Source organism: Scyliorhinus canicula, chromosome 4 (genome assembly GCF_902713615.1).
Source record: "Scyliorhinus canicula chromosome 4, sScyCan1.1, whole genome shotgun sequence".
In the NCBI taxonomy this organism is placed as follows: domain Eukaryota; kingdom Metazoa; phylum Chordata; class Chondrichthyes; order Carcharhiniformes; family Scyliorhinidae; genus Scyliorhinus; species Scyliorhinus canicula.
Window position 1 is genome coordinate 60782082 of NC_052149.1, and position 26305 is coordinate 60808386.

The following is a 26305-nucleotide window of genomic DNA, read 5'->3' on the forward strand; positions in this document are numbered from 1 at the left end:
AATAAATAAAGTATCACTCAAATAACAAACCTTTGGAAAATTTGTGCAAATCTGAGGCAACTTGAGACCATAATTATGCTACATGTGGGACAGAAAACATGTTTTTGTGCTAAGTGGGTTTTCTGCGGCACTTTTATCAAAGTTATGCCGACAGAGCGGGAGCAGCTCGAAGGAAATTCTGGGCCATTACAGGTTACATAAATTGCTAAAAAGTGATTAAACTTTGTTATTTGGCAGTGTTTTGTGCTTGAATGTGTAATATTTTCCATTAGATGCCCATGTCTCTCTGATAAGAATAAGATTTGAGTTCGTAAAGAGTTCACAAAGCTCTCATGAAGAAACAGTTCATTTACTGAGATATATTTGAGGAACAATTTAAATGTTCTTCTTCAGTGTGTAAGGGACACACTATTTGCTTTATCGAAAACAATTCAAAATGCATTCCCTTCACGACCACATAATATATCTCTTTCTCAAACAACCAACCAACCACACCTCCTTTCAACAGCTTACCTCAATGAGCAACCTCACAGGAGGCTTGTTAATGTTACTGCAAGATTTGTTGATTTACAATATTATGTAGGCTGCCGGGCAGCCACCCATTCTATCTCTGCCTGTATGCTCCTGACCTGGGGTGCAACCAGTTCCCCAAACATGCTATTCGTGCAGTTCTCTGCCTCGCTGTGCATTACAGTGACTGCAGTCACCACTCGAGTTCCAAAACCCAGAGTTCAAGCTTCTATGGGCAGTGACACTTCCTGCAGATGTGTTTTTCTCAGACACATGGACCATGATATCACAAGTGTCCATGATTTCCCATATTCCACAGGAGGCACATTCCACTCAGCCGAGCTGCCATGCCATACCTCAAGTTTTATAAGTAGAATAACCTACTAGTTACTCACCAATTAGCTTCTTCTTCTGTACCAAAGAAAGAACCAAAAGCACCCCCTTCCCCTCTTCACCAAACTCCATCACTCACCAAACTCCCAGCTGCTCATTCTTTAAAGTTACATGCAGTTCATTCAAAATTTGCAAAATGTGTACAATTTTATGTGCTGGAAACATTGTTTCTTCAGCACAGAGTTTCTTTGCTTATCTAATAAACTGTTTAATTAATCAGAGCAAATAGAAGCTGAGAAGCAAAGGATCATCTCTGTTACATCTTTTTACATGTTAGAATAAGCAATCAAACGTAATAAGTAATCCGTCAATTTCCACCCATAACAGAAATGTTACTTTTATTTCCCAAAATTATTTGTATATGGCGTGTTCGGAATGATAACTTGCCAGTGTGCATCTGGACTATAATATATACTTTTTATCGTGAATTTCATGCTGTTAACATTCGCCGAGGCTTTTCTGGGAAATAGTAACAGGAAGAGATGTTGAACCAAAGTAGCATACTGAGAAGTACTGACTGGAGATGATGGTGAAAAGATGGTTTGAGAATGTTGTCCAAGTTGGACGGTAAAATGGAAGAGCTGATGGATCAAGAGAGGAACTTGATGAAACTATGACTAAGACCACCAAAAGTTCTGTGACCAATAGTTGAGTGAAGGGTTGCACCAAAAGCAGGAGTTGATTTGTGACACACTACTCTCTCCCAAGTTAATGTGACAGATTTAGAAATTCTGATGGGATATACAGACATGCATACAACGAATATTTAACTACAAAAAGGACATGAAAAGACCTTCAGTTTCATCAAACCCTCCTCATCATTGAACAGAGCAACTCTGCCCACCATTACCACCCTCAGTCAAACAATCTATTGGGAGAGGCAAACAGAAAGCTTTGGCAAATTTTTAAAAAAACTCTGAAGTTAGTCTTAGCCCCCCAATGTAATCAATACATAGAACATAGAACGATACAGCGCAGTACAGGCCCTTCGGCCCACGATGTTGCACCGACATGGGAAGTCAAAAACTAAAGGCCATCTAACCTACACTATGCCATTATTATCCATATGCTTATCCAATAAACTTTTAAATGCCCTCAATGTTGGCGAGTTCACTACTGTTGCAGGTAGGGCATTCCACGGCCTCACCACTCTTTGCGTAAAAAACCTACCTCTGACGTTTGTCCTATATCTATTACCCCTCAATTTAAGGCTATGTCCCCTCGTGCTAGCCACCTCCATCCGCGGGAGAAGGCTCTCACTGTCCACCCTATCTAACCCTCTGATCATTTTGTATGCCTCTATTAAGTCACCTCTTAACCTTCTTCTCTCTAATGAAAACAACCTCAAGTCCATCAGCCTTTCCTCATAAGATTTTCCCTCCATACCGGGCAACATCCTGGTAAATCTCCTCTGCACCCGTTCCAAAGCTTCCACGTCCTTCCTATAATGAGGCGACCAGAACTGTATGCAATACTCCAAATGCGGCCGTACCAGAGTTTTGTACAGCTGCAACATGATCTCATGGCTCCGGAACTCAATCCCTCTACCAATAAAGGCCAACACACCATAGGCCTTCTTCACAACCCTATCAACCTGGGTGGCAACTTTCAGGGATCTATGTACATGGACACCGAGATCCCTCTGCTCATCCACACTGCCAAGAATTTTACCATTAGCCAAATATTCCGCATTCCTGTTTTTCTTTCCAAAGTGAATCACCTCACACTTCTCTACATTGAACTCCATTTGCCACCTCTCAGCCCAGCTCTGCAGCTTATCTATGTCCCTCTGTAACCTGCAACATCCTTCCACACTGTCTACAACTCCACCGACTTTAGTGTCGTCTGCAAATTTACTCACCCAACCTTCTGTGCCCTCCTCTAGGTCATTTATAAAAATGACAAACAGCAATGGCCCCAGAACAGATCCTTGTGGTACGCCACTCGTAACTGAACTCCATTCTGAACATTTGCCATCAACCACCACCCTCTGTCTTCTTTCAGCTAGCCAATTTCTGATCCACATCTCTAAATCACCCTCAATCCCCAGCCTCCGTATTTTCTGCAATAGCCGACCGTGGGGAACCTTATCAAACGCTTTACTGAAATCCATATACACCACATCAACTGCTCTACCCTCGTCTACCTGTTCAGTCACCTTCTCAAAGAACTCGATAAGGTTTGTGAGGCATGACCTACCCTTCACAAAACCATGTTGACTATCCCTAATCATATTATTCCTATCTAGATGATTATAAATTGTATCTCTTATAATCCTCTCCAAGACTTTACTCACAACAGACGTGAGGCTCACCGGCCTATAGTTACCGGGGTTATCTCTACTCCCCTTCTTGAACAAAGGGACCACATTTGCTACCCTCCAGTCCTCTGGCACTATTCCTGTAGCCAACGATGACATAAAAATCAAAGCCAAAGGCTCAGCAATCTCTTCCCTGGCTTCCCAGAGAATCCTAGGATAAATCCCATCAGGCCCCGGGGACTTATCTATTTTCACCTTGTCCAGAATTGCCAACACTTCTTCCCTACGCACCTCAATGCCATCTATTCTAATAGCCTGGGTCTCAGCATTCTCCTCCACAACATTATCTTTTTCCTGAGTGAATACTGACGAAAAGTATTCATTTAGTATCTCGCTTATCTCCTCAGCCTCCACACACAACTTCCCACCACTGTCCTTGACTGGCCCTAGTCTTACCCTAGTCATTCTTTTATTCCTGACATACCTATAGAATTATAACCAGCTTGAGTTGAACCTCTGCAACTGGAAATACCCTCTTCTGTTGTAGAATTCTAAGTTTTCCTATTAAAGGACTGGGGCAACTCCAACTGATAACCTCCCAGTACTTTATTTAGCGGGCAATGAATGCCTGTGAACCTAATTATTTTGCCAGTGGCCTGTGAAAGAAACCAATACCAAATTAAATATTTTGATCTGAAGTAAATCTAGCTGCCAGGTTGGATCTCCTCAATCTAAAAGGAACTTCCCAATGGCAGGGCATACTGCTACAAAGCATTTATCAAGCAGAAAACGCAGTACAAAAATGTCATGTAGATGAATATGCCCTTTTAAATTGTATCTTCCATTGGCGAACCACTGCAGCATCCGTAACAAAGCTGGGATGCCGGCGGCTAGAGAAGGATTCATGCACAGGGGTGGGCAGCACCACCATTCAGGGTAAAACAAAAACTTAAAACGATAATACACGGTGTTGCAAAGGATTTAAATGTATGTAAAATGAATCAATTATGTTAGCAGCTGATTTATTTGTACTGCATGAATCAATCTGCTAAATGTTATTGATATGTTTGGTAATTTGTTTACTTATTATTTACTGAAGTAAAATAAAATCCCACAGGAAAGTTCAAGTAAAAATATACTGAGAAGCACAAAGAGCTGACTCAATGGATTCGAACTTGAAATTTGTAACTAAATCTTAAAGCAATATTTGTGTGCCATTCTGGAGGTCAAAATCGTTTTCTGAAGTTGAAACATTAAATACCAAAACATGATTTCATCTCCAAACTTTCAACTGTGAATTCCATCTCGTTGCTATAAAATATCCCATTGCTTATCCTAGGCTCTTCTCATTCTGTCAAAGGAATCAACACCTGCATACAATTAAAATTTACTATCGTGTATAGGGCGGGGATAAAAAGTAATTACCCAGGGACATTAAGAGATTTCCATGAACATGCTGTCAACTATCCAGATGGTCTTCACTGGACATCCGACCCTAATCTGTGCTTTGATAAGAGAGGTCAGCAGAGATATAGAATGACATTGTGAACACACCAGCCAATGATTCATCAAAGATGAGACAGGTAGAGAGCAAAAGAATGGAAAGATAGACTGACTAAGAATTTTGAGCACTGTAAGAAGGAAGGAGCTCCGAAAGCTAGTAATTCGAAACAAATCTGTTGGACTTTAACCTGGTGGTGTAAGACTTCTTACTGTGCTCAGCCCAGCCCAACGTCGGCATCTCCACATTAAGAATTTTGAATAAGAGAACAGTTTTGATTAATAATCTAACATTCGTGCTCATGAGTCAGGACTCTCACATGATCAAGATCACAAAACAATACAGAAATTCGTAGTAAGGTTTAATTGCTGAAGCCACTTGGATCACATGGTAAAGGATTTCCAATGAACCCGTTTGTGGTAAAATCAAGTATAAAGGCTATATTTCTGATTTAGCCACAAACAGAAAACAGGAAATCTCTTTTTTATTGTCAACGTTATTGCCATTCTTGACTATTACCAGAGGTTGATGTTACTTTCGAGAAACCATGCAAGTTGTTCCAAGCTACTGCTACCAACATGGAGCAAATCTCCCCACACACTGGCTGATGAAGTGGGTATAACATAAAAACAATGAGCTCAAACATCTGGCTAGGTACTAAAACAAGGAACTCTTTACCAAACCAGTTCATTCATGTTTCTTTATTGACAGATTTACCTGAGGTTTTGCTCCCATATGAAATAAACAGACTTCTGTTTGGCAAATGCTCTTAGTGGTCTACATGGTTAAAGTTACTGATAGACAGAAGTTCCTAATCTAGCATCATTTGTAGATGTAACAGGATAGTTATTATATACTGAATCATATTACCATTCCTTACAGTTTGTCCACTAAAGCTGATTTCCATAAAACACTGTAAGACTTCTGAAATGTCAGGAGTATTTCAACTAAGGGTAAGAATCCATGCTTGCTGAGAAAGATGTAGAAACTGCATTGTCCTACTTTGCCAACTATTGGTCTTGTTCATGAAATTTATTTATGATTGAAATTTAAATTAACTTATTAATCAATAAATTACAATTAATTAAATTAATTCACAGTTCAAGAAAGGCAAAGATTTGGGCTTTTATTGGCAAATAGCAATTATAAGTGTTCTTGCATCAATTTTGTGAGTAAAAATGGTGTCAGCAGGAGCAGAGGTAATTCAGAGAGTCCTGCCCGGACTTCAGTCACTGCTATAAATCTATAGTAACCTCTTGTGCTGCGAGTTGTTACAAAGTCCATCACTTGGTCATTTTTATTATTATTCTGGTGTGCGCATTGCTGGCAGGCCAGCATTTACTGCCCATCGCTAATTGTCTTTGAGAAGGTGCTGATGAGCCACCTTCTTGAACCGCTGCAGTCCATGTGGTATAGGTACACTGACAGTGCTGTTAGGAAGGGAGTCCAGGATTTTGACCCAACGGCAGTGAAGAAAAAGCAATATAGCTTCAAGTCAGGATGGCGTGTCTTGGAGGGGAACTTATAGATACGGATGTGCTTATGCATCATGTGCCCTTGTCCTTCTAGGTAATAGAGGTTGTGGGTTTTGAAGGTGCTGTTGAAGCAGCCTTGGTGAATTTCCGCAATGCAGCTTCTAGATTGTACACACAGCTGCCACTGTGCGTCGGTGGTAGATGGAGTGGCAATTAAGTGGGTTGCTTTGAGCTGGATGGTATTGAGTTTTTTTTTTTGGTCATTTTCTCCAGTCCTTCTCGGTAAATGTTCCAAATAATACAGGGGTATAACCTCACTGTAACTGCTACCAACCACTCTATGCGGGACAGACTTAATTACCACAGCAGCATTACAAAAAGTCAAACCTGATGCACAAACCACATCCCCATTTTCTAGCAGGAGTACAATGGATAATTGGATAACAATCAGCAGAAATCCTGGTCAACTTTTCCCTCAGGCCTTGAGAGATAGGACTTGTTGCATTGGGTGAAGTGAGCTAACTCAACATTACCAGAAACTCTAGCTGTATGAGTTAGGTGCTCAGTCAAGGCAGCAGTCAAATTATCCATTCAGCATGAATGCTCAAATGACAAAATGTTGGGGCCAAGTACAATAGTGAGTTTCGTTCACAGGAGACCTCGGTATTGAGTTTTTTGAGTGTTTTGGAGCTGCACTCATCCAGGCAAGTGGAGATTATCCCATCACACCCCTGACTTGTGCCTTGTATATCGTGGACAGGCTTTGGGGCGTCAGGAGGTGAATTACTCACCACAGAATTCCGAGACGCTGACCTGCTCTGGTAGCTACCGTATTTATATGACAAGTCCAGTTCAGTTTCTGGTTAATGATAGCTGCCAGGATGTTAATAGTAGGGGGATACAGAAATGTTAATACAATTGACTGTTAAGGGGAGATGGCTAGATTATCTCCTGTTGGAAGGATCATTGCCTCATACTTATGTGGCACAAATGTATTTGTAGAAAATTAACCAAACTATTTTGAGGTATAGGGTCAATGGGGTTAATTTGAAATACTAACACAGACGCAAATTTTCATGGGATGCTCAAAATCGGAAATAAAAAAAGAAAATTGCTGGAAATATTCAACAGCTTTGACAGCATCGGAGGTGGTAGAAACAGGGCTAATATCAGATCAGAACCCCTTTCATCAGAACTGGCTAATTGAATTTGTTTTAGCCGTTATTAGTCAGTGACAGCCTCTAAAGGTAGCCTTAAAGTCCCATTAACCTTGACGATGGGGTCAGCATACTGAAAAGGACTAGCTCTGGCCACCCAAAGAACCTTACTGTTTCAGAAGGTTAGCACATCTCAATATAGAAATCATTGTGCTCCGATATTCACTTTGTGTTGAAAATGTTTAGAACATGGGCAACACAAGGTTTGCTTTTTTGGATCTTGCAAAATAATCTGGATCCCACATCTCTGCAATCATGACTCTCTCTGCTGCAGTTCACCAATTTTATATAAATGAAGTCAATGCATCAAAATTATAGTGGCCTTTTTGCCATGGGCACAGGCAACCAGATGTATACTCCATTGATTGGTCGCCTGAAAGTCAAAAGTGATCCAAATTCACACAGCAGTGGTCAGTGAGGTTCCAATGGTATGAGATGAGTCAGCTGTTGGGAGAACAGGACCAGCTCTCTCCTGTTTTGTGTATGACACCCACTGCTATATTATTGGCCATAATCTAAGTGTATACAGATTTGTTTCAGAGTGCATAAATCTATTAGATGCAAAGAACTGGCCACACTGCATGTAATTCGAATCAGTGCACCAAGAATTGCTTGAATAGCTCCATTTACCATGCGAACCCCATTTTGAGAAGAATGATTTCATCATGCCTCCGCCTCAGAGGTTCTGTGTCAGACTCCCAGAAAAAAATACTTAACGATATTTAGCAAATTATCACTGCTAATTAAAAATCAATATATGACATCTGGTTAGATTTAGGACTGAAAAACGGATAGAGATAATCAAGCACTCTGAAGGTAGGGGGGAAATCAAACCCATTTCTAGATCTACCCAGTCAATGGAGCTTTGTCCTTTGATTTCTCCCCAGTTGATAGTAATCTTAAAAAAATCCACAGACCCTCCATAGGAAACACAAATGCAGTGAAGGAGTTATATAACACCGCATAGTGTGGGAGGTGCAAATCATGCCAGTTCAAACTTGCAGGTAAATCCAACAGGGCTGACTGTGCTTTTTTAAAGTTTTAAAAGAACCCTTGGGCAGATTGGACTTCTTGCTATTGAAGATACGTGCTTTTCACTATTAGTGTTCAATATAACTTACTTATCTATGGCTTTGAACAGGGCATGGGAATACAAAGGACTGCTCACTATAACGTTACCAACTGCTCCAGACTCGCAAAAGTCAAAACTGAAGTTGCCATATGGGCCCTCGAGCCTGTTCTGCCATTCAGTATAATTATGGCTAATCTTCTGACTTAACTCCACTTTCCCACCAGCTCCCCATATCCCTCGATTTCCTGGAGCTGAAAATTTGTCTATCTCAGCTTTAAATATATTTAACAATGGAGCATCCACAAACCAATAGCCTTGAGAATTTTCAAGATTCAGAGCCTTCGGAGTGAAGGTTCTAAAGGATCAACCTCTTATCCTGAGACCGTCCTCCCATGTTCAGGAGTTCCCAGCCAGGGGGAACAAACATTCAGTGACCCACGCTGTGAAGCCCCTTTGGATCACTTATGTTTCACTTCTCATTCTTCTAAACTCCAACCTACAACAGTGTTACTGGCAATGCTGCTCAGTAGGTCTCAGACATGGTAACCACTAATACTGTCATCTCAGACCTGCCCACCCATCTATGTTCCAGTGCTGCCATTTTTGCTACCATATAGGTTTCTATCTGCTGCTGACTCCACATGCCTGAACCCAATACAATTGCCTGTCTGCCCCATTGCTAGGCACACAGAGAGACTATTTTCCATTAAAAATGCATCCTCTCTTGCTGCCAGTTGTTTTCCAGAAGTTTTGAAAAAGTGCTCCGAGGCTCGCCCCAGATCTTGGTAATATCGGATGAAAAGTATATTTTGCCAAAAGTTTGAATGTTCTGTTTCAAAGAATCACAAATACAGTATATATACACTGTTGCATTACTGCATATGCAAAAGGAGCTGATCATTTGGAACTGAGTCGAGCAGAAATGTATTTACTCAGACGGCTCTGAATCTTTTAAACTCTTGAGCCTAGAGGGTTGCGGATGCATCATCCTTGAATATACTCAGAGCTGAGAGGGACAAATTTTTGGCTTTGAGAAATCAAGGGACATGGGGAGCTGGTGGGAAAGTGGAGTTAAGGCAAACAATCAGCTACGATTTTACTGGAAGACGGAGCAGGTACGAGGGGCCAAATAATCAAGCATAATGCTTCATATTCTGCAATACCAAATAAAAATCCAAATGCAAGCAGCTTGGCTCTCCTTTAGTTATCACAATAATTCACATTTGAACGCCAAGTCAAGATTTGTGACCTAAAAGTCGCAAAGAAAATAAAATGGAAAATGTGGCCATTTGGTTCGCTGAAAGTCAGATGCATTTCATGATATTATCAAAAGAATGCGAACAACAAAATGTTGTCATGGAAGTCACGAAACATTCAAATTCATTGCAGATGAGGAGGTTGCGTTAAGATAAAATGGAAAGTAAAGAAAACAAGAGAAAACTGGGTTAAAACACGTCAAATATTGTTCAGATCATATTTGAACTTGGACTCAAATATGTAAAGTGGGCATATTGGCATGTCTAAACCATTCTGTCCGATTTACAGAGGATATTTGAATATATCTGAACTCATTTCGTAATTTCTTTCTCTAATTTTTATGACAAAGAAACAAATCTCGTTCCAAATGCTGTACAGACTACGCGCAGCTGAGAACTGATGCAAACCAGATGTTTTTCTTGTCATAATAAATATTATGTCTGTGTAATGTATAGCGTATAAGCACAATCTTTGGTGTTTTTCTGTAATAAATACTTCAGTGTATTAGAATTTTTGTCAGGAAATTAATCACAGCTGAGAACACCTGTCTTATCTATAACCTTCAATTTGTTGAATTTTCATTGCAATATACTTAAACAATCCTATAGCCATTATCAATAACGTCATGGTATCGGGAAGGGATTCAATAAAACTGTAATTTGAAAAGATTATTAAAACAAACACATTTGTCTAGAGCCTTGCTGTACCAAACACCTCCTGTGGCAAAGGGGCAAGAAATCAACTTGTGCTCACAATTTCATTTGTTTTGATCTTAGCCAGGGAGGTACAAATTGGAGGCAAGATGCTTTTCCTTAGGGAGCTAAAAGGAAATAAACCAGAGTGAGTCAACCTGACCTCTGGTCATTTGGGGCACAGACTTGGGATTATCATTCAAAGAATGAAGGAAGAAGTTTGAAGTTTTTTCATACAGATTCATTACCACAAGTGGCCACTGAAGCAGAGGCTTGCAAAAGGGAATTAGATAAATATTTTAAATGGAAGAAAACGAAAGTGTATAGGAAAATGGAAAAAAATGGGTCCATAATGAATGGAGAGTTCCAATTAAATGGTAAATATCTATTCAAATGTGATGGGTTGAGTGATCTTGTAATTTTTGTGAATCTATGATCTGCCATTGCAGAATTGCTGTCTAAAAGTTACAGACAACACTTCGCAACAGCTTAGAACTAGCCTGTCCTCAGATGTGGTCATTATGGAAGGGGTGGGGGGTGCGGGAAGGGGGGGGGGCTAACAATTAGACTCTAGGTATCTTATTATCCAAGTTCATTATCTACAAATGTGCATTTGGAAGTTATGCATTCTGCAATTTACATACTGCAAGATATAGCTAAAAATGAAAATGAGTCATCACTTTTGATCCACAGTCTGCCTCTATTATAATTTATTTATCTGCTTTTCTCATTCGCACTTTCTCTGCTGACGTCTAGGCGGTTGTCTTGATATAGAACAATTCTTATCCTACCCCATCAGGAGATCTGCCAAACTGCAGCAAAATACAGTATTTTTTTGTTTTGTAGGGGCTCTGTTCTCCTATCCACATTATAATGCTCGAGGAAACACCTCTTCTCACTGCTGCTGGATAATGACATAACCATTATACAGTTCCCAAGCAAGGGTCATTTATTATGAAACACATGCTCCCAAACAAGACCGAAAAGGGATCCCGCAGTGGCAAGGCTGCAAACTATTGGTGAAAGCACTGCAACAGTGCTCAGTGACGCAAATAAGAAGGGAAAGGAAGACATTTTTAGCCTCCATTGAGGTCAAGATTTAAAGAGATAAGTTTCTGTTGACCTGCACAGAGAATGAGGGGGCCATTACTGGGCCTGTTCATTCTGTAACATTAGGAGCTTACGGATGCTACCTGAGGGGCAACCACCAGTATCCCCCTGGCAGATTCTGGGGTTGGTGGAGACAATGCATTAAGTAGGGATGACTTGGCAGGCCATCCGCACCAGAGTTTACGTGCAACAGGTGAGGAAGAAATACCTGGCTGTCTTTCTAACAGGATAGGAAAATCAAAGTCAGAAATGTACTGATAAGTTTCAATCTCTACTTTTGGTCCATATTCTGCTGCTATCCATTTTTCGAAACTATTTTTATTAAACTTTTGTCATTTTATACAAAAATACAAAGAACAAAGAAAAGTACAGCACAGGAACAGGTCCTTCGGCCCTCCAAGCCTGCGCCGACCATGCTGCCCATCTAAACTAAAATCTTCTACACTTCCGGGGTCAATATCCCTCTATTCCCATCCTATTCATGTATTTGTCAAGATGCCCCTTAAACGTCACTATTGTCCCTGCTTCCACCACCTCCTCTGGCAGTGAGTTCCAGGCATCCACTACCCTCCGTGTAAAAAAACTTGCCTCGTACATCTCCTTTAAACCTTGCCCCTTAAACCTATGCCCCCTAGTAATTGATCCCCCATCTACCCTGGGAAAAATTCTCTGACTATCCACTCTGTCTCTGCCCCTCATAATTTTGTTGACCTCCATCAGGTTGCCCCTCAACCTCCGTTGTTCCAGCGAGAACAAACCGAGTTTATTCAACCTCTCCTCATAGCTAATGCCCTCACCAGGCAACATCCTGGTAAATCTCTTCTGCACCCTCTCTACAACCTACACATCCTTCTGCTAGTGTGGCGACCAGAATTGAACACTATACTCCAAGTGTGGCCTAACTAAGGTTCTATACAACTGCAACATTACTTGCCAATTTTTATACTCAATGCCCCGGCCAATGAAGGCAAGCATGCCGTATGCCTTCTTGACTACCTTCTCCACCTGTGCTGCCCCTTTCAGTGATCTAGAACAGTAAGCTAAAGAAGAAAACAATAATCTAACCTATGCAATCCCTCTCTCGCAACAACCCTTCTAGCAGCTAACAATTGACCAGGGGCTTCTTTTTGTCTCATCTTTTGGGTTCTGCTGCCCAAAGCTCCAGCTGCATGTGTCCAAATTACTCTTGAAGGAAACTGAATGCTCATAGATCACCATTCTATGATTGCACCTTTCAGATTTAAGTTACTTGAGTTCTGATCAAGCATAATGAAAAGATTTAGCTCTGTACAGAATTCTTACATATTATATCAGTTGCATGTTTTATTTTACATGCAAGTTCATGTAATTCAAGTTTGTATTTATTCATGTATTGAATCAAGATGTGTTTAGTTCCCTTTTTTTGATAAGAAACTTGAAAATAAGGTAGCAACATATCCATCTGGATCATAAAATTTAATTTTCTGAATGCGCAAGCTTAATTTCTTGTTAAAAATAAAGCAGTGTTGGCTAACCTGTGGAGATTGTAGAAAATTGAATATGTGGGAATTAAGTTCAGTACAAAATTGAAACTAGATTCAATAATGAGGGGTAATGGTGGAAAGTCAGAGTTTTCTCAGTGTATGTAACAGCTGTCATTAATTCAAATTTTACCAGATCTTAAGTCATTTTATTACATCAATCAACCAAGGGAGTTAAACTGACTACAGCTGCTAAGCTTCTGCATAAAAACAGAGAAATACCTTACTTGTTGAAGGTCTGGAAAGCCTCTTTAAGCAAGAACACTAGTTTTGAACTTCTGAAAAGTCAATGGCAAAGTCCCAAAGAGAACATTTATATCACTGTCTTACTCCACCCTCCACCTGATGACATTCAGTCAACTTTCAACTCGCTTTCCCATCATGCATCTTTCCGTTGGGAGGCAATCAGAATCTTTATTCGGGACTCCATCGGGGCCAATATCAATTCTGATTTCTGAATGCAAGAAGTTTAATTTGAGCAACATGACTCCAATGAGATCTATTTTCTTCCTGGGAGATGAAATTCTGTACTTGCCTGCTGTGCTCCATCTAGTGGCCCTGCTGAATCAACTACCCTTACTCAAAGGGGAAGATCCAAGGGGCACATTAGGCTAAAGCTTTTGATTGATGAATATCAAAAATAAAGTCTTAATACATTATTATGGCATTCTCGTATATGACGTTTTTGCCTATATTTTCACCCTCTTCAAATTAATTGGCTAACAGATGTCTGGAAATAGCACACTCAGGGATAAAGAACTAGCACATATTTATATGAACTTCACCAAAACAACTTTCTTTCCTATTGTCTGGAGTCTCATCCCTCATAGATCATTTCACTGCATGAATTTGCAGACTGCCAGGAGGTCTGTTCATTTGAAATATTGGCAGTTCTATTCATAATTAAAAACAAATATGAAAAAGTCTGACTGTTTATTTTTTAATATAAATTTGGAGTACCCAATTATTTTTTCCAAATAAGGGGCAATTTAGAGTGGACAATCCACCTATCCTGCACATCTTTTGGGTTGTGAGGGCAAAACCCACGCAGACACGGCTAGAATGTGCAAACTCCACACAGACAGTTGACCCAGGGCCGGGATTCGAACCCAGGTCCTCAACGCTGTAGGCAACACTGCTAACCACTGTGCCACCGTGCTGCCCTTGACTGTTTATTCTTAAAGGTAGTTGCATTTTAAATCTTATTACTTTGGAACAAGTCATTCAGCAATGACGTGTTTGCAATTTACCATGCAGCAAACAGAATAATCCGAGGGAGTAACAGTAAAAACTGATTTAATCAAGATATTCAGAGGATGTACTAGTGGTTTAAGAACTTCATCTGATCACCAGATGTAATTACTGCCTTTAACTCACTCCATGCTATTATAAACGTTATTGGTGAGCTATAAATCAATTACATTATTCAGTAATTTATACAAGTTTGTTAACATGGAAGAAGGGTTCTTTCTGCTCTATCTGATGGTTGCCAGCTTTAGTGTTACATCTTGTTATTTTCATGGTTAGTTGAATTCTGAAACAAAAAATTTTATAGCAAAAAATATTTTGCTGAAAATGAACATATTTACTTTAGTACCCAATTATTTGTTTTTCCAAGTAAGGGGCAATTTAGTGTGGCCAATCCACTTATCCTGCACATCTTTGGGTTGTGGGAGTGAGACCCACGCAGACACGGGGAGAATGTGCGAACTCCTCATGGACTGTGATCTGGGTCCTCCGTGCTGTGAAGCAGCAGTGCTAACCACTGTGCCACCATGTCACCCCCATATTTCCATTTATTTTACATGAATTAATCTAGACATCACCTTCTTCAAAAGAAGTGATGGACATAAGTTATAGCACATTAGCAACTGATGATGTTTGACCTGGAAAAAACTTGATTACTTGAGAGACTCTGAGTGTGATTGTGTTGTGATTTTTAAGCAATATAGCAATTACAGAATATTAAGATTTACACTGCAATATATTTACATGAACAACATCTTGCAATTATAGAGCACTTTTAATGGAAAACATGTATCCAAGGTGTTTCACAGATTGTAAAGAAACAATATTCTATGATATTCTAAGAATATGGACACCAAACAAAAAAATGATAATATGAATAGCAATGGCCAAGAGCTTTGTCTCAAATAAAACATTTATTGTAATATGGTAATTTATTCTGTCTATTTATATACCTGCAACTAATCGAAGGCTCCTTGCATATGCACCTTTGTTTACAATTATTCATTTTGTTAATTGCAAGCAATCAAAAAATGACATGGTTGCGACTTTGAATCATCTCAGTTTGTGGCTCTAATTTGCAGCCAGTGGCAGCCAATATGTCTCTTCATTTCTTTGCCAAATTGGTTACTGGAGCAAACTGGCCACTCCAGAGAATAAATTACATGCTCATTTGCTATGTGGTAAAGATAGTCTCCTGTTGGATGAACAAGGAGTCATCTGTAACCCCAGTCAGTGCTGGATATTTCCAGGGCTCTCTTAATTGAAGGTGTGGGGAGCTCCAGAATTACAGGGCCCGATTCTCCGCCCCCCACGACGGGTCGGAGAATAGCGGGAGGGCCTTCCCGACATTTTTCCCGCCCTCCCGCTATTCTCCCCCCCCCCCCCCCCCCGCCCAACTCCCGACACGAATCGCTGCCGCCGTTTTTTTACGGCCGGCAGCGATTCACAGCTGTTCGATGGGCCGAAGTCCCAGCCCTTTACGCTGTTTTTACGAACGGCAAACACACCTGGTCTGGCCGTTCGTAAAAACGGCGGGAACAACTTGCTTTTTATAACCATGGCACCGATTGGCACGGCAGTACCACTGCCGTGCCAAGGGTGCCATGGGCCCGATGCCCGCGCACTATTTGTCCTTCCGCCGCCCCGCAGTATCCATTCGCGGGGCGGCTGAGGGGCATCCCGGCCCGCGCATGCGCGGGTTTCGCGCAAATACGCGATAACGTCATCCGCGAATGCGCGGGTTGGAGTCTTCCAATCCGCGCATGCGCGGCTGACGTCATATGACGCGTCAGCCGGCGCTAACTCCGGCAAGCGGGCTTAACGAAATTCGTTAAGCCCGTGATGCCGGAGCTTGCGGCGTCGGGCTGCTAGCCCGGACCGGGGACCAGAATCGGTTCCCGGTCGGGAAGGGGCGCGCTGGCGTCAAACCCGCCCGGGTTTGACGCCAGCCTTACGATTTCTCCCGTTTTGGGAGAATTGCGCCCACAATGTGAACATAGTTGCCAACTGTCCACATTCAGAACGAAGAGTTTGTTTTTTGGATGCCTATTCATTCCATTTGAACAAGGGCTGGTTAAGTAGCATTTCTGGCTGTTGGCTGAATTCAATTGATAAAGTATCTTCCTCTGTGCATGCACAGCAGCAGTATGCTGCCTGTCATTTATCTGTGGTTTGGTTAACTTTTGAATCAATGACCTGGGAGAATTTATATGTGGTGTTATTAATGTTTTACTGAGGTGCTACTGAGGTAAAGAATGGAGGTAAGGTCTCACATCATGAGACTTGACAAGTCCATGACCAAAAGAACAGACTTCAGTGAAAAGCAAATTGCAAAGAATAAAAATCAGTATTGCACACAAATCCAAACCAGAGTATTGGGAATATTACTATTATTTCTTCTAATAAATTGATTAACCGTACGCCAGTTGCACTAAAAATAAAGTCAGGCATCTGTACTACCCATAGTAAGTTGTCAAAGAAAGTAAGGCCTCAAATGTCAACATAATCAAATAGCCAATTTCCTACCCAAGTTGGGGCAAGATGAAAGCTTAGTGAGTGTGTCTTCAAGTTCAGTAAAATTATAATAACATTGTGGAAATGTTCATTCAGGTGATTTGATTTCAAAGGTAGTCATGTCACAGACTAACATTACAATTATGGAATATAGTTTGTTCAATAACACTTTTCATTTAACCCCTTTTGATTTTTTTGTGTTAATTTATTTGAAATACACCCACATTGGATAGCATTAAGTCTGCGAATCTAACAGCTCAAGCCCAATAGCATTTCTCATATTGTGAGAATTTCCACCTTCCAACCTTGAAGAGATCATACCCTAAGTGCTAGCTTCTCTCTTTCTCATAGTGTTACAGCGATGAGTGAACTCATACAGCTGGGAACCAGAAGTACAGAATCAGTTACCTGGTTGCTGGGTTAAAATCCTTAAACTCCCTCCTTAACAGCATTGCAGGAGTACTTACACCAACAAACTACAGAGGTTCAAGACATCAGCTTACCATCAACTCCACCAGGCAATTAGGGATGGACAATAAATGCTGGACTTTCCAGCAATGCTCACACCGCAATAATGAATAAAGGAAACTAGTGTTTAGCTCACTCAAAAATGAGTTTTAGCACTCAGAAAAGAGTCACAGCACACTTGCATGTTTATTATTTTCCATTTAACCTGGAGCAATATAAATGGATGAATCTCACTGTAATAATTGAATTATGCTCATTCATTTATTGTACATAAGATAAAGCCATTTGTTGCTTTGCAGTTGTACCCCATCATGCTCGTGTTCTTTTGGAAAACACACATGTGAAAATCTCTGGGTCACATTACCACTGAACTAGATATTAGGTAATAAAAAAGGGGCACTTTGAATAATAGGCAACATAATGTCTGCTTACACAAGTCATGCGTGATGCTGATTCCAGAAAATATCTAGTGTAAAACCTGAAAATCTGCACCAGAGTCAAGCTAGCATATTTCAGCTCGTCATTCCACAAAAGCATTGACGTAAGTATTGGATGCAGTTGTTTGTTTATCGATAATAAATGGCACTGAGAGAAATGCTTTTTAAAATGTTGCCCTTCACCTAATTAAAATGAAGTATTACAAAGCAGGGGGCCAGGTACACCTCCAAGTCTATGAAAATTACCTTCCTAAATCCAGGCAATTCAGTGCAATTTCACTTATAGTTCTTCTTACTTTGCTCTATTTGGATTATGCAGGACCTAGTTGTGTAAAGGAATCGTCTTTAAGTGCTTTTATCTCATTGATGAGCAAATCCTAATCAAAACACTGAGACCTGTTAGTATTAGTAAGTTGAGATACAGGTGAATAAACTAGAACCCGAATTTAAAAATACTTATGCAAACCACAAATACAAAAATATGGCTATCCTGTTATATAGAACAGAGTGTAGCTGGCAGTGAGTGTAAGGCAGTTATCTGCAATCTCTGGGTTCAACTGACATGCTTAAACCTTCACTCCCATGGGTTATGACGTAATTAGAAGTGCTCAATTAAATTACTGCCTTGTAACCTCACTGCAAACTATCTACTCTCCTCAGTTTATCACCCATATTTTCATATTAGAGATGCAAGCATTAGCAACAGAAAGTGGGCACAGGAAGCATTAGGCAATTGCTGCAAATGGGTTAGTTTTGAGTTTTGACCAACCCCATGCAAATTAATTTACAGTTACAAGCTCAATCCCTTAATAAAATATCAAACTTGATATAATTCAGTATTCTGCATGAATTGTGTTCTACAAAGCACAAAAGTTCCTGTGAATTTCTTTACATGCACATCTCACAAATTAGATGAAAATTACACCTTTTATCTAGCCAGTCATTAAATGAAACTTCTTTGTATTGTTAGAATTGCCCTCCTGGGGGAACGTAGTAACAAAAGCAAAAAAAGGCAAAAGTCCCAACTACTCAATCACACGATTTTGCAGAAAACACATGCATAAAACCATGAAACAAAACTCAGATGTGCAGATATGTTCGTATTCCATATCTATTGCTAGAATAACCAAGGTTACATTGCAGAAAGCAGACCTGTCGCTTTTGTTTTGCTTTGCATTTTAGTTGATATAAGAATTAGTTGATATTCTGCACCAATAGTCACAGACAAAACTCATTCTAAAGCTTCTCGCTTTCTCCTATTGCACTCTCCAATTCTTCTGGTCTCTCTGCCTGTGTGTGTTTTAAGTCTTGTCTCCATTTTTTCTTTTGTACTAATCTGATTCGCAATCTCTCATCAATACCACTGATCTTTGTTCTGAGTCCTGCTCCTTCCCTTTTTTTGTGACTTCTCCACATACATGTATCTCACATTAGACAAACACTAGCAGCAACATCCAGAAGTTCACAGACCAGTCCACTTCTACCATGTAGATAACATGTACAGTAAATGAGGAACTAAGAAGTGGGGCGAGAGAGATAAAATGAAAAAGATATATAAATTAAATCATATCAAACCAAGTTGGAAAATGTAATTGAAGACCAACACCATTGCTTCTAGCACTGTTCTAACACTGGCTCTTCATTTCAACATCCATGACCAAATTCATATTGCAGTTCAGGAATTGATTGCAACATATAGTTAGTGATCTAATAAAGTTATATGTTTGCACACCTTTAACAAGATATGCAGTTCATAGATATAAGAGACGTAGCTACAGAATTTCTACATGCCTCCATTTAGAGAAGTATATAAAAACACCCACAAAATGCACAATTTTGTAAGTTTGTATTTCAGAAACATAAGGAAGCTGTAAGCATCAACATGTGCCTTTTTTTCCTAATCAATCTCATCTCTACTCACCATATTCCTTAATCCCTTTGCTTTTTTAGAAATAAATTTAGAGTACTCAATTATTTTTTTCTGATTAAGGCTCAGTTTAGTGTGGCCAATCCACGTACCTTGCACATCTTTGGGTTGTGGGGGCACCTTGGAAGTGCCAGGGTGGTAGTGCCAAGGTGGCAGCTAGACAGTGCTAAGGTGCCTACTTTCCAGAAAGGTGGCCAGGGACCACCCTGAACTGTCTCTTACCTCGCAGGGGCCTCCGATGGATCGGGAGACCCTCTGGGTACCATTCTGCCTGGTCCACATTTTTGTGGACCAGTACTGAACAGCGCCTGGCTAGATCCTCGCTGGGAAGCCAGGAGATCCCGGGTAAGCTTGCCTAAGTAGGTTTAAACACTATTTACGTGCGCGCCGTTTGGTCACACCCCTTTGGGCAGGGCTTTGATTCCAATGCCTCCCGGAACTTGGGTAGATCCCATGAGACGCAAAGGCTGCCAGGAAGCCTGCAGGATGCCTCTTCTAGGATCTACTGGCCATATCGCACGAGAGCGAGGGCACAACGTGGCTACAGATCGTGCCCAAGGTTCTTGCTAGTTGTTTAATTTCGAATTTTTCTCAGATGATGGAGTTACTTCCAATACCGAATTTTACTAAATGATCCTTGGTAATGAAGGTAACAGTAAATGAGGATATATTTGAGACAAAGCGTGAACTTTTCTTTATTCACAGAAAGTTCACCTCAATTGTATTTAATCTTCAGTTCAGCTAATAAATACAATTGTCCTTGCACCTTGTTGTAAACTCCAAACCTGAGAAATATGAATACCAAAATGATTACCGTTGTGAAAGTATTATTTCACGCTTAAGCTTTCAAGACTGCAGTGGGAGTGGAGGCTTTGAGTGGACGGAGATATTTTCCTGAGTTTCACTAGGCTGTTTCACTTTCAAATATTAATACAATAATTCAGTCAGGCTTCTGTACAGTCTAGTTAAAATAAATGCTGCTCGTGGAGAAATGTGCTTTCCCATCAACTATATTTAGACACCAGAATTCTTGGTGTTCAGTCTGAAAGGTTACCCACAGGAAATGGGTGGGTGGAGGGGTGTTTAATTCTCTGAGGCACATAGTGGAACAGTTGTGCACATTACCATTGGCCTCTTGAGTGATAAACGTATAAGTTCACTCAATATAGCACTTGCACATACGATCACAAAATAATTTTCCAGCTGTATTAGTATGCACAATTGGTATGAATTTGCTCAGCATATTCAAGATTAAGCCAGCTAGGAAAAAAAATAACCACAGCAAAAGTTTGCGCAAGATGATTTTTTTAAAGTCCTGAACCCTCTGACCATTTGAATTTTTGTTGTATTTAACATACAGGATATGTGTGTAAGCTAATAAATGGACTGAGTTATGGTTTTTGTTTATATAATGAGAGAAACAAACTTTCAACCATACCAAGGTTCATACTATCAGGCAATTGTTAAGTAAATAAATTCTGTTGTAACTGTACGCCAATCCTGCAAGGCACAGAAACTCAGATCCTGAGGACAATATGTAACATATATTTTACTGATAGCCATTGTCACATTTAGTCCAACTGATATTTCAATAGATACTTCCGGAAAGCAAATGGATTAACATGGGCGGCACGGTGGTACAGTGGTTAGCACTGCTGCCTGACGGCGCCGAAGACCTGGATTCGATCTCTGCCCCAGGTTACTGTGGAGTTTGCACATTCTCCCCATGTCTACATGGGTCTGCCAAGCTGGTAGAAGCACTGCCAGGGTGGCAGTGAAGGATGCCCGGGTACCATGGAGGCACTGCCAAGGGTCAGGGCCCGAGGGAGGCCATGCCCATGAAAGGAGGGTGGAGGGGGGTATGAAGGGTGCGGGTTGGTGGCACAGGGCAGGTAACTAGGGGCCTCTGGAAGGTTGAGGAGGTGACGGAAGGAAGGTCCTTGAGGGTGACCCCCAGAGCGCACTCAGTGACCCCAGAGCGGGGTATCTTCATTTTGGGGGGGGGGGGGGGGGGGGGGGGGGTTGTGGGGCAGTGCCCATGTGTGTGGAGGTGACATTGCCCATGGGTGGAACTCAGAAGCTCACTTGGAGATCGGGGCATCCTTTCAAATTGGCGATCCAATCTTAGAATTTCAGCTCCCCGAAGTGCTGAAAAAATTTTAAGTATGGGCCAAAACAGAGAGAAGCTCCCCAGGGCCCATTAAGTGTTGCTCGATAGCGGTGGGGAACTCACCAGCAGAGCTGGTGGGAAACTGCCAGCAGAACCCACCACAAATGACATTTAGAAATTTTTCAATTAAATTCCGCCCCTTGTATTTTATGCAACTTAGTGTGGGCATTAATTTAATTCACTGCATGGTCCTGAACGGGATTTCTCATGGAGCTTTCTAATGGGCAGGTTCAATGTTGCAACAGATTGCCACAAACACTTTCCACTATAAAGATGCCATGCTGGCTTTTATAGCAAGTGCAAGCTGAAGTTGACGGTCTACTACAGAGAGCACTTTGTTCAAGTTTCTATCTTATATTTTTAGTACCAGATATAAATCATTAGGTGATTGCAGACTTGGAATCAGATGCCTCACTGGAAAATCTCAACTTTTAAAGGGTTAATGTTGTTAAATAGAATTGCTGGAGTTCATTAAAACTGATAACATTTAGCATAACCACAATCAATCTTTTGCCTGCCCTCAAGATTGCTGCGCAGTGTTGAATGTGTCTGCATAAAATACATTTCTCAATGTGATCAGGTGCTCAATTGTTAAGAAAACTAAACTGGTACATTTTCTAATTCCATAGCAGTAAGATGTTTGTATCTCAGGAAAAGAAGACCTCAAATGTATTAAAGAAATCAGATCTGCAGCACATCAAACTATCTTTTTATTTTTTGCAAACTTGGTTGGCTTTGACACAATATTCAAAGCTAACATCACAAAGGACATTTACTGACAGTCACTGAATATAAAACTGCAGCATTCATTGTTAGCTAACATACCCAATGCCAAAAACTTCAAAAGAAACGTTACTACATGTAGGTCTTTCCTTTAGAACCAATGAGGCATTTATTTTCTTACAATCAATTCCCTAATGGTTTAAGAACAAATTGTTACAACTATTAGGAAAACACAATCTAGTTTTTAAAGGACAGCTGTTCTTCTGCAGAGTTCAGAGAATACTGCTACAGTGCATCTTTCATGTCAAATAATACGTACCATTTTCTGGCTGGTCCTTGATATCCTCACTTTCCTGGCTAGGACTTTCAGACTGACCTGAATCTGAAAGACAGAAAATATAAGCCGACCTATTAGAGTGGATCATGAAAACTTCATCATAGAAGCAGACCCTGCGTCACTGATAGCTGCACGTCCAGGCTATCTATTCTAATTTATGTTCTTTCCTCAAAGCCTTTAGTATGTTACACCTTTGAATGTTTATCTTAATCCCTATTCAACTGATTGGAGTTCAGTACCATAGCTACTTTCCAATCAATTGTGATAGTTTGTAAACCGTACGTTCGCACACTGTTTGGGGCACTGATCTGCTGCAGGGCTACAGCGAGTTCTCAATCTCAACCAGGTTGGCCTAGGGATGGGCGGAGCTGAAGCCCAATTCCAATCTCTTTGGTAAACCATGCGCCAAGACTGATTATAGGGAGAATCATTCCACTGTGCATTGAGGTGGCACGGTGGTTAGTACTGCTGCTTCACAGCACAGGGACCCGGGTTCAATTTCAACTGTGGGTCTGTATGGAGTTTGCACATTCTCCCAGTGTCTGCATTGATGTCCTCCAGGTGCTCTGGTTTCCTCCCACAGTCCAAAGATGCAGGTTAGTGGATTAGCCATGTTAAATTGCCCCTTAGTGTCCAAAGATGTGTAGGTTAGGTAGGGGAGTGGGCATAGATAGGGTATTCTTTCAGAGGGTTGGTGCAGACTCAATGGGCCGAATGGCCTCCTTCTACACTGTAGGGATTCTATGGTTCGAAAGTAATATTTTATCTTACCAAAATTGAATTCAATCATGATACATGTTCATTTTTTTTCGAACCTAATTAATTCTTGCCCCAATTCCAGTGGGCACATGCACCAACTACTGTGTTCAGCTATTGATCTTTGTGAAACTTTGCAAATATCAGAACTGGGCTCTTAGCCAACATTCAAAACACCTCAACATTCACCAGCACTGTATCCTCTCCATTCAAATTGACTAACATCACACCGGAAAAGATGCCATCCTGTCATGCTTTGAATGGAATTTTCCCCAAAAATGGCAGTGTCAGGGTCAGTCAGAAAATGGCAAGTTTATCCTCAGAGAAATAGTTAGATTTTCCATCATCTTCCCACACTTTGCCATTTTTTTTTTGGAAGGGGATGTGTTCGCATCATCATTTTAAGGGGCGGGTCCCAAAGACACCGGCAAGGCTAGAACCACAGAGATCGGAATACCCTTTTCCTCGGGTGGCCCGATCGCAGATTGAGTTTAAAAACTGCGAACTCGCGCAGTCCCTTCGCCGCCGGCTGCCGCAGCGCCAACCCCTTCCCCGCCGGCCTAGCCCCCGGAAGTGCGGAGAATTCCGCAACTTCTGGTCGGCCCGACGCCGGAGTGGTTCGCGCCGTTTTTTAGGCCGGCTTCGGGCCATCGCACCGGAATGGGAGAATCTCACCTATGATGTTCCTAGAAAATTTGGCGTTAAGGTCATTTTGAATAAATAAATGTATTTAAATCCATGGCAATCTGGTTCACACTCTTGCTGTGGCTGAACCTGATTAGGTTTTAACTGCAAGGGGCGAGGTGGGTAGATCTCATTCTGTAATCTCCCTGTCACAGATCCTGTTCTGGCTCCTTCACAGGAGTTTCCAGCGATTACGGAATTCATGCCCGCAGTGAACGGGCCGGGAAAATCACAACCTTTATCTCTCAGCCCCTGGGTGTCAGGAACATTCATATCTGAAAATGGGCAATCTCTTTAAACATATTCTATATATAATCACATTCCCAACTCACAAGAGCTTTTGGTAGTCTTCAAAGACACCTCAGTTAAAGAAAAAAAGAGGCTTAGCCTCACATCGTTGTGGTATATATGACCTTAAATGAGGGAAATCTTCATTATATTCATAGTCCTTTAACACTGTCTTCTCGGCTTCCCAAGTTAAAAAAAACAAGCACTCCAGGAAAAGGATCATCATTGAGACCTCTAAGTCTGCAGGAAGAGGAAGTATGGACTTAATAAGTAAATCTACATTTCACCATGGAGGGTGGAGTAATGGCCATCCTTATCTGAAGAGTTCAGAGACCCAGAATTCAACAGCCTAATCATCAAAAGATCTATGATTCAGGAACTGTTTTCAGATGATTTCCACACAAGATAGAAGTCCAATCCAGTTATCTCCAACTCATTGCAGGAGGTTTCTCAGGATCCACAGAAAGCTTTGAGACTGTGACAGCCCAAGTGCAGCATCAAGATGTCAGGAAGAATTTCCAAAGATATTGATGGCTTCTAGGATGGCATCTAACAGTGCCTCAATCATGTCGAAAACAATACATTTTCACAGGGCTTTCAGGACCTATTGCAAACTACCAAATTAGGGGTGAAAGCAATCTGTGGCATCTTTGCTGCAGATAATGGGAACAGATGTTATTGCATTTCTGAAGAGTGACAGTAAATATACTTCCTCAGCTCCAATTCCTTAATGTGGATCTGTTATCCTTGCTACTGTAAGCCCCGTGCACCAGACTTTAGTCCCTTCTGAGGCAGACGTTACATTGAGAAAAGATTCACCTCATCTCTAAGGTACATTGTGAATCAATTGAGCCATTCAACCTTCTTTCATTTAGTATGAGGCTCCACAGTACAAATGGAATTAATGGGAATACTGCGTGGTGCAAACTTGCCACTAAGAAAGTGATAAAGGTATTTCTATTCCTTTTATCTTCTGTCCTCGAAATCTTTGTCTATCTCCATCTATCGCTGGCTCCCAGCACACAACCACCATCACCCTCACTTCCCTGCCATGCCCACTGCTAGAAACACAGAGAGGGAGGGAGACAGCACACAAAAGTGCACAGCAGAAATGAAGGATTACCCTGAACTGCAGCCTGCTTTTGAAGATGTGTAGTACAGTTCAAAAGGTCATGGCATCAAGATATTATCAAACTAACACATTACCCATAGAAAGTGCCAAAATCTCAACTATCATACCTGATGTATTGGGTAAGCTGGGTCTGCGAGGACTGCGTTTACTGCAGTAGTGAGCGAGACAGGCTTCCAACACTTGAAGAAATGCAACTTCATTTTATTGAACTCTTAACTATTATACATACTTTAACTGTGGGTTGACACTATGCTGACGACTGGAGACCTGAGGCTAACCTGACCAGACTATCTTACTACCACATGGTGTATGTTCTAGTTGCTGCTCATGAGCTCTGACTGTCTCAGAGGCTGGATCCTGAGAGAGCGGGAAAACTAGTGCCCTCTGGCTTTATAGTGGTCATGTCCTGTCTGGTGATTGGCTGCTGTGTTCTGTGTGTTCACTGGTCATCTTGTGTGGCAATCACTGCCTGTCTGTGCACCATCATATACCTGTGTGTATATTGTAACAATACCATCGTTTAACAGCAGTCAACAACCTCAACACTCTGTAGAACCCAGCTTTCTCGTTTGAGTCCATATGGAAAAATCCAAAATCTGCCTTTCACTATTTCT

General features: G+C 41.1%; 1 protein-coding gene across 16 annotated transcripts in view; it reads right to left on the bottom strand.

Annotated features, from left to right (window-relative positions):
- The window catches only part of nfia (nuclear factor I/A), a 1014328-nt gene that overhangs the window by 300011 nt on the left and 688012 nt on the right, over nucleotides 1-26305 (bottom strand). For all 16 annotated transcript variants that reach the window (XM_038794333.1, XM_038794326.1, XM_038794335.1 and 13 more), the window contains one exon: nucleotides 22814-22876. In XM_038794333.1, the coding sequence (XP_038650261.1) occupies nucleotides 22814-22876 (63 nt within the window). The remainder of the gene's footprint in view (nucleotides 1-22813; nucleotides 22877-26305) is intronic.